General features: G+C 41.7%; 1 protein-coding gene across 2 annotated transcripts in view; it reads right to left on the bottom strand.

Annotated features, from left to right (window-relative positions):
• Positions 1-10,000, bottom strand: part of irf10 (interferon regulatory factor 10) — a 15,308-nt gene that overhangs the window by 4,941 nt on the left and 367 nt on the right. Inside the window, exons 2-7 of one of the 2 annotated variants that reach the window (XM_017486758.3) lie at positions 9,837-10,000; positions 8,672-8,855; positions 6,914-6,966; positions 5,836-5,878; positions 2,772-2,873; positions 435-821 (exon numbers count right to left, since the gene is read on the bottom strand). The exon at positions 9,837-10,000 is cut by the window's right edge and continues 10 nt beyond it. In XM_017486758.3, coding sequence (XP_017342247.2) covers positions 435-821; positions 2,772-2,873; positions 5,836-5,878; positions 6,914-6,966; positions 8,672-8,855; positions 9,837-10,000 — 933 coding nt within the window. The remainder of the gene's footprint in view (positions 1-434; positions 822-2,771; positions 2,874-5,835; positions 5,879-6,913; positions 6,967-8,671; positions 8,856-9,836) is intronic. The other variant, XM_017486760.3, reaches the window with a different exon arrangement.

Genomic DNA, 10,000 nt, shown 5'->3' with positions numbered 1-10,000 from the left:
TCGGGGCAAAAAGCAGGGGACGTCCTGGATGGGGTGCCAGTCCATACGAGGGGATAATCACACACTACAGACAAGTTGGAAATTCTAGTCAGCATACAACACGTGCGTTTGGACAAGCGGAGGAAACCGGAGTACCCGGAGGAAACCCCCGAAGCACAGGGAGAACAATGTAAAGTGCATCCAGACAGGACGGAGACGAGATTCGAATCCCCGACTCCGGAGGTGCGAGGCAAACGTGCTAACCACTAAAACAACATTTCATCTTATTTCCTTACCCCAAACAATGCTTTGTCAACAATTGCAAGCTAAAATTCATGGCAATGAAGCTGTTTTGAATTTGAATTTGGATTTGAGAGAGGGTGAGACATAGACTGAGTGAGAGAGACAGAGAAACATAGAGAGGGAGGGAGAGCGCTGTGGACTACCGTCCTCACCCTGCAGGAAAACGTTGATGTCGAGCAGTTTGCACGTCTTCTCTCTCTCCAGTTTGTTGGGTTGGTGTGTGTGTTGGGCGAGTGGCCCGTCCCAGTACACTCGTCCCTGACAGAAGCGTTTGATGAAGACTCCATCAGGGGCAACCCACACTAACACGCCTTTCTCCAGGTGAGGCAAAAGGCGGCTCATGGCCTCGGCGATGCCCGTTGGGATGGGCAGAGTGTCCAGGCGAGGGAAGCACAGAGTGTGAGCTGCACACGGCCCGTAAATACGCTCGTTCCCCACCGGCGCCGAACCCTGCAGGATAAAACATCCCTCTGGAGACGAGGTGATCAATTCCTGAACCAGCTGGCCGTGATAGAACAGGCACACGAGGAGTCGGAAGTCTGGAAGCACACACACACATAATAATCATAATAATCATCATAATAATAATAATAATAATAATAATAATAATAGATTTATTAAGTAGGCTAGTTATTGAGAAATACAGTGCTGTGAAAAATTATTCCTGATTTCTTCTGTTTTTGTGTATCTCTCATAATAAATAGTTTTAGATCTTCCAATGAAATACAACATCAAACAAAGGCAACCTGAATGAACACACAATTTTTTTTTTTTTTATTGAAGCAAAAAGGTTATCCAATATCTATCACCCATGTGAAAAAAACTAATTGCCCCCTTATACTTAAAATCTGGCTGTGCGACCTTTAGCAGTAATAACTGCAACCAAACACTTCCGGTAACTGGAGGTCAGTCTTTCACAGCGCTGTGGTGGAATTTTGTTCCACTCTTCTTCGCAGAACTGCTTCAGTTCAGCCACGCTGGAGGGTTTTCGAGCATGAACTGCCTGTTTAAGGTCCTTCCACAGCATCTCAATTGGTTCCAGTCAGGACTTTGACTAGGACACTCCAAAACTTTCATTTAGCTTTTTTTGAGCCATTCATTGGGCGACAGGTGGTAGAGCGGGTTGTCCACTAATCGTAGGGTTGGCGTTTCGATTCCTGGCCCACGTGGCTCCACATGCCGAAGTGTCCTTGGGCAAGACACTGAACCCCATGTTGCTCTCGATGGCAAGTTAGCGCCCTGCATGGCAGCTCTGCTACCATTGGTGTGTGAGTGTGTGTGTGTGTGTGTGTGTGTGTGTGTGTGTGTGTGTGTGTGTGTGTGTGTGAATGGATGAATGAGACACAGTGTAAAGCACTTTGGATAAAAGCGCTATATAAGTGCACCATTTACCATTTAACTAGCACCTCCCACTTTCTGTTTGCCCATAGCTGACATTTGACAAAAGCCGTACTGGATCTGATCTAACAAACACCTCTATTTCAAGTACAGACCATTTACCATTTATGTTTTGGATCATTGTCTCGCTGCATAATCCAGTTGCAGATTTTGGACCGGACATTCTCTTTTAGGATTTTCTGGTAGCGAGCAGAGTTAATGTTTCCCTTAATTATCGCAAGTCGCCCAGTCCCTGAAGCAGCAAAGCATCCCCACACCATCACACTCCCACCACCATGCTTGACCATAGGTATGATGTTCTTTTTGTGGAATTCTATGTTCGGTTTACGCCAGATGTAACGGGACCACTGTCTTCCAAACAGTTCCACATTTTGACAACTTTTTTTGCCGACATTTTAACCAACTTCACGCTGTTGTAAAAGTTCTATGTAAGTGTTGACGTGATTGAACAGGGTTTGCAGTGATCAGGCCTGGTTCCATCTAGTCCCACTGAACCCCATTATGAACGCAGTTTCATAGATTTGAGGAATAAGTAAGTAGGGGTGCAGATACATTTTAACACAGGCCCAGTTGGTATTGGAGAGCTTTTTTGCTTCAATAAATAACATTCTCGTTTAAAAACTGTATTGTGTGTTTACTCGGGTCGCCTTCCTTTTATCTTCGATTTTATTTTCATTTCTGAAACAATTCCGTACACAAAATCAGAAGAAATCAGGATTCTTTTTCACAGCACTGTATATTGTAATCAATTGTAAAATAGAAATAAAACATGTGTGTACATGCTGTTATAGGAAAATAATCAATGAAGTAGTACTTCTATGAAGTAGGTGATTTGAGACACATGACCATCCACCCATCCATGATTCTCATTTCTTTCTCTTTATTCATTCCTTATCTTTTTTCCTTCCATTTTCTCTCTCCATACATCCACACATACATCATTATTTTTTGCCCTTTATTCATTCCCTATCCCTTTCTTTTCATTTTTACCATCGATCCATTCATCTCCTTTTATTGTGTGTGTGTGTGTGTGTGTGTGTGTGTGTGTGTGTGTGATGTGTCACTAAAAGGAATGTGTGAAATATATTTACCTGTAATGGGGGACCATGTTGTTAGCAGAGTGACAGAAACATTCGCATGTCTGTCATAACCGTCAACATTGTTATTACTGTAGAGATCCAACCTGCCATCTGCTGGCACGCACACACACACACACGCGTGCACACACACACACACACACACACACACACACACACACACACACAAACGCATTAAGACTTCTATTATCATAAAAACAGTAGAGGGTGTCAGTAGCGCAGAAGAAAACAAGTTTCCAGTGTATACAGTGTGTATTAGAGGTAAACATCATTTTACTTTCTGTTTCACTTCACCATAAAGTTACTTTTCACTGCAGAGTTTCAGGACACACAGTTGGTCGAAAACGTCCACTCTGCTTATGTGTTTAAACTCACAACTAATTCTGAGCATCTTTATTGCGTTGTTGTTGTTGTTGTTGTTGTTGTTGCTATTCCATGTTGGATGAGTTGTATTTTAGTGTGATAAATGTGATGATATACTGCACAATACTGTTGAGGTTAAATGTTGACGTACACATAGGCTAAAGATATTCAATCTCAGTTTTTCACACTAATCCTCTTACTACAGCGAGGGAAATAATTTAAAAAAAAAAAAAATCAAGGTGTTAGAACGGCCGAGTCAATCACCTGACTCGAATCCAATTGAACAAGATTTAAAGACAATATGTTTAGAAGAACGGGCCGAAATCACACCTGAATACTGCGGCCCATTCATTTCTCCATACAGGACGCGTCTTGAGCCCTCATTACAAACAAAGCCTTCTCCACTAAGTATTAAATACATTTCAGTTAGTGTGTTCAGTACTTTTTTTCCCCGTGTCATTCCTCTTTATTACACATAACTTCATTTATGGTCTTTAATGTTGTGAATTCTTTATATTTCCAGATTTCTTGAGTTAATACTGATGTCTGGTGAAAATTTCACGTGAATATACTCATGGGAAATATATTTACTGGAAAGAAATGTTGATGCGTTCAATACTTATTCCCCCCACTATATATATATATATATATATATATATATATATATATATATATATATATATATGTTTATTTTGCATATATCTACTTTGTTCACGTCAGATCATTTAAATACATCATTTAAAACGATCTAATAAAGACAGATTTATTTCTAGCCGTTGGATTTAGAACGTTGGGAAACACAACTTTCACACTGTTCACGCTGCCCCAACAAACACTACTTATTTTTTTACAGACAGTCAGACTGGTTACTGTTATCTTTCCGCGGTGTTCTTCACCTGAAAAGACGAAGAGTGGAACAAAAGAGGTTGCGCGTGAAGCCACATGAGAAACAGGGCGTTCATTTACCTTTATGCCGAGAACTGCAGACAGACGAGCTTTCAAAATCTTGCTCCCTTTGCCCCCAAGCAGTTTCAACAACTACCTTCAGATGGTGACACAAATCATTCAGAGGCCAACTACAAATTTTACAGATTCCATTTCACCCGTGAACGCCTAGCGATCACACTTTACTTCTCGACAACAGATAATAATCTGTGTTTCGTCTGTAAAACCCCGAAACAACAATTAATCACACCTAAGTTTTCGAAGACGTCTCATCATCGTGGCAAAGGTTCATGTCAAGGTCAGATTACGTCAGAGGAAAATCACGCCACACTGCTCTGACATTCCACAACCGGAAAAATGCCGATTAAACGTGTTCATTTGGTGAAAACAAACAGTGACCGACGCCAACAAACACCGACAGCATTAACACATTAACACTGATCTGACAAACCCCGACAAACGTATCTGTTGGTGTTGGTTGGAGTCTCTCGATGTAGTGTGAACTAGGCTTAAAGAGTCTGGAAGATTCCAGAAAGTCATGTAACGACTTTTAACTGACATTCCTATTGGCCGATTGTTATAATCAGGACTTAACGAGACTGCACCTGTGGTTGTAAAAGGGCCTCCCTTTAGAGATCACGCCATTTTTCCCTTGATACCATAGGAACTCCGCCATGGTCTCAGAACAATAAATCTAATTTCGCCTTAGGAGCAATTTCCAAACAACTGAAGGTACCATGAACATCTCTACAAACAATTGTATACAAATATAAAATCTTGGGACCACACAGACACTGCTTGGTTCAGGAAGGACGAACAAATAACCCTCCAGGGATGAACCACGTTTGGCCCAAAAGGTTCAAACGAACACCAAGACAACAACAAAGGAGCTGTTAAAGGAGCTGGATGCATCAAAGTATGAACATCCATCATTAAGAGAGATCTACGCTGCTGTGAAAAGGAAAAAGCTCCTAATTTAAGGGATAAAAAAAATCCTTCTGAAGTCTGCAGGTGATCACCACCAGAGTCTTCTCGGGTCAGATGAAACAAAAACCGAACTGATGATCAGTTCTATGTTGGAGGGGGAAAAGGCGAGGCTTTGAAGCGTAGCGGTGGCAGCACCGAGTTGTGGGTGTCTTTCTGTCCAAGGGCATCAAAAATAACCGGCGTCATGAAGAAGGAGGATTACCCAGAAATGCTGAAGCAACACCTCAACACCTCAGCCAGAACATTACAACTAGGCTGCAACTCTACAACTTCCAACAAGAGCCGTGACCAAAATAAAAGCTGAAATAGATCTGTCTCTCAGCTATTCTTTTTTGACACGATACATGAACCTAATCAAGTTAACACAGGAAATGTCTAGTGACAGAAAACGTGTGGAGTGCAACGTTTGTAGAAGAACTTTTTTAAACCTTTGGCCTCAGCCGTACGTATGAATATATTCGCTTATAGAAGTGCATGCAAAACCTGCTGGCGGTGTTCTTTTCTTTCTCCTTCTTCGGGTTCGCTACAAAGTGTTCAAACATGCCCACGTCTGGGCAGGTGCCTATACTTTAAGGCATTTGTGCAGTCGAGTTCGGAGGTCATGATTAAGACATGGTGTGTGTGTGTTCAAGTGCTTTTATATGTGAGGAATAAAAAACTGTATCATCAATGACAAGAGGTTTAGATTGAACTTTACAAACAAAATACATACAAATTCAAACTGTCCAGTGTGTGTGTGTGTGTGTGTGTGTCTTCTACTAACCATCTGATACTGTGCTGCTATTTGATTTGCCGTGTATTACGTCCTAAAAATAGAAACATCACACAGTTAGAATGCATTTGATTTTATTTTCCTCTCACGTCTACATAATCCTTCAGTAATGAAAGTCTCCCACACGACCCGTGTCTCAAATCACGTTTTACACTATACCTGATCATCTGAATATGCACACGCTGTAATGCACGTGATTGTCAGAAAGTCTCAAAGTCTTCAGCGCACAACTCATCGATTCAAAACAGGAGCACACAAAATGCATCTTCAGAGTTTGAGTGATGTTACTAATTTTAAGTAGAATAAATATCATCGGGTCATGACCCCACCCCCCACCCCAGTTTGGTCGATGCTCAACATACTGAAGTTTCTAAGAAAGGGAAACAGAACTGCGTGGTTTCAGAAAGACGGCCAGAGAGAGAGAGAGAGACAGATTAGACTCGGGGTGAAAGAGGCAGGTATAGAGAGACGCTTTTTTTAAAAATCAGAATTTCATGCTGATCCGTGCTCGTTCGTGTCGCTAGTAAAACCTTGCTAAGCTAAGTTAGCCTGAGCTACTTTCATTTTCAGTAGGGTGGCTAGGCTGAAGTTCTGGGTGCTAATTAATTTAAACTGACAGCTGTACTGTTTCACAAAGCAGCAGCTGCCCGGGGTGTGAATCATTAAATCATTAAATCTCATTAAACCGAGTGAGAGGCTTTTATCAGCACAGAAAAAGAGGCATTTCCGTGAACCCCAAAAGAACGTTCTAGAAGATCATACGTCTCAGGTTAAACTAGTTGTCTATGAACAGCGGAGGTGCTGTCAAGTATGGACTGCAGTGTAAAGTAAATGATCTGGTTCTGTACATTTGTACTGGTAGAGATGTTACATCAGTTTTATCCACTAGGTGTCAGTATAACACTTTAGTTCTTCTCATAGTTTCACTTTCCCATTCAAGGTGTTCATGTCATTGTGGAAATGTATTGTGGTTATTGAATGGGGATTTCCAGCTGCCCTTTGTGTGTGTGTGTGTGTGTGTGTGTGTGTGTGTGTGTGTGTGTGTGTGTGTGTGTTGTTGTTGTTTTACCTGAACATGAACTTCATTGTATGCTTTGCCCTTTACTGTATTCACAGTGATTTCTGAAAGACAGAGAGACTCATTATGAGAGAGAGACAGGGAGAGAGAGACGCCTGATGAGAGAGAGAGACAGGGAGAGAGAGACTCACGATGAGAGAGACACAGGGAGAGAGAGACTCATGATGAGAGAGAGAGACAGGGAGAGAGAGACTCATGATGAGAGAGAGACAGGGAGAGAGAGAGAGAGACAGGGAGTGAGAGATACTCCTGATGAGAGAGAGACAGGGAGTGAGAGAGAGAGAGACTCATGATAAGAGAGACAGGGAGAGAGACTCCTGATGAGAGAGAGAGACAGGGAGAGAGAGACTCATGATGAGAGAGAGACAGGGAGTGAGAGATACTCCTGATGAGAGAGAGACAGGGAGTGAGAGAGAGAGAGACTCATGATGAGAGAGACAGGGAGAGAGAGGCTCCTGATGAGAGAGAGAGACAGTGAGAGATACTCCTGATGAGAGAGAGACAGGGAGTGAGAGAGAGAGAGACTCATGATGAGAAAGAGACAGGGAGAGAGACTCATGATGAGAAAGAGACAGGGGGAGAGAGAGAGAGAGACTCATGATGAGAGCGACAGGGAGAGAGAGTCATGATGAGAGAGCGACAGACAGCAACACAATAAGAGACAAAAAAAGACTCATGAAAGAGGCAGGCAGAGAGCGAGAGTCATTTCTTTCTTTCTTTCTGCATTTCTTTTCTGCTTTATTTCAGTTGTTTTTTACATCTTATCAGTTTTTCTCCTCCCTTTCCTTTATTTTTCCTCTCAGTTTTTTGTACTTTACAGTCTCTCTTTTGTACTTTCATTCTCTCAATCTTTTTTCATCCGTATTGTTTTTTCTCCATTTCATTTGTTTATCCCTCAACTTTCTGCATATTCTCTTTCTTTCTTTCTTTCTTTCTTTTTAGATTTTTCAGACTTCTTCTTTTCGAGCGGTTTCTCGTTTTCTGTGCCTCTTTCTCGGTTACTTTCTCTTTCTCTCACACTCTCACCCTGCTTCTTACCTTCCTTCCTTTCTTCCTTCCGTCACTTTGTTCTTTTTTTGTAAAATTCTTTCCTAACTCGTTGTGGTTTTGCGAGTTAAAGAATCAGGTTTTTAACACGATTATGGGGCGGCTGTGGATCAGGTGGTAGAGCGGGTTGTCCACTAATCGTAGGGTTGGCGGTTTGATTCCCGGCCCACGTGACTCCACATGCCGAAGTGTCCTTGGCTAAGACACTGAACCCCTAATTGCTCCCGATGGCAAGTTAGTGCCTTGCATGGCAGCTCTGCTACCACTGGTGTGTGAGTGTGTGTGTGAATGGATGAATGAGACACAGTGTGAAGCGCTTTGGATAAAAGCGCTATATAAGTGCAGACCATCTACCATTTAATGTAAACTACTTTCTTTCGATCTTTCATCCATTATTTCATTCCTCGTGCTTTCGTTCGCTGGTTTTTCTTGGTTTTTTCTATAAATGTGTTTTTTTATATTTAATTTTTTTTTTCTCCTCCATGTCTCATATACACACAGGATTTCCTTCAGGAAGTCCACCATGCTGAATTAAATAATCAATCATGTGTCAAAACAGTGTGATGTCATTTCCTGGATGTGAAAAAGTCTCAGTGATGAGAATTATGGTCAAACATTGGGATGTTCCGCTTCTGTAGTATTGAATTTGTGTGCGTGTGTTTGTGTGTGCGTATGTGTGTGTGTGTGTGTGTGTGTGTTCACCTGTTTGTGTATCCTCCACTATCCTATACACCTTGTACGGTTCAGAGATGTCCAGTTGGCTGCGTTCGGAAACTTCCTGGAACTCAGAGCTCTTGTTGAGGGCGCAGCGTAGCCGAGTCTTCCACGCCGAGGGGTCGGCTCTGTCTCGACCCTCACGGTACTTCCCCTTATACACTGCCCACGCCTAAACACACACACACACACACACACACACACACACATTTAGACATTAATACGTATACACAGCTGTACGGATAGACACACACACACACACACACACATGCGTGCAAATGTGCAAATACACACGCAGCCACATACAGTTAAAAAAATATCCACAATTACTGTTGATTCTAAATGGCCGGTTTTTCCCCAACACTGTAAAAGTTCCTTCAGTATTATTATACGTGTTGACAACAAAAGAATTCATTCAGTGCTGATTCTAATCTCTTTTTTTTCTAATCCTCTACCAGTGGAAGAGTTCATCACTTAACATTCCGTTCAAGTTCATTCGATTTTGCAACGAAAGAGAAAATGGAAACGTTATCAGAGTTAGGCGTCCGCTCGAAACTGTTAAAGGTTCATTTCACGACGGAGAAGGAACGTTTCTGACTCACGGTAACGGAGGGATTTTTTTTTTTTGATACGCGGTTAACGTTTAAGAATCCAGTTTAAATTAACCCGTAACAAGTAAATGAACTAAATAAAATTCAATTATACTCTTATACCGTTTAGGGGTTAAATGAACACGGTAGGTGTTTTAATCAATTTTAAGAGTCCATAAACTTTATATAATAATAATAATAATAATAATAATAATAATAATAATAATGATGATGATGATGATGATAATAATAAAGTCCTAAGTTGAGCTTTAAAAATGCCAGGGCTGAGCTTCCCTTAGTTCCAGAGGAAGAGAGTTCCAAAGGGAAGGAGCATTTATTGAGATTATTATGAGGATTAATTGAAGAATCTGTACAGTAATTCAGCAAATTAAAGGGTTCAGTCGAGTCATTTCAGCGCTTCGGCGTGTTAATAATTAACAGCTAGATTTGTTTCTTTATTGATTTCATTTGCCGAGGATGTTTTATGTGTTCGGATCGCTTCCCTTGTGATCGTTACGCGAGATCAGAAGGATTCATACGAACGGATTAACGATCATTGGGACCTTGAAGAGCGCAGCGTCTTCGTTCTGCCTGTAGTCCTGCTTAGCTGCGTGTTTCCACGGGATTTTAAATAAAGTTTTCTCCTCGTTCTCCCAGCTCAGTCCGGCGTACTTCCCACTGTTGATCTGCGCGATCAGCCATTCCCTCAGACGCATCGGGCTCTCCT

The sequence above is a fragment of the Ictalurus punctatus genome, chromosome 15 (assembly GCF_001660625.3).
Source record: "Ictalurus punctatus breed USDA103 chromosome 15, Coco_2.0, whole genome shotgun sequence".
Classification (NCBI taxonomy): Eukaryota; Metazoa; Chordata; class Actinopteri; order Siluriformes; family Ictaluridae; genus Ictalurus; species Ictalurus punctatus.
This window is presented reverse-complemented; position numbering and strand designations above follow the sequence as displayed.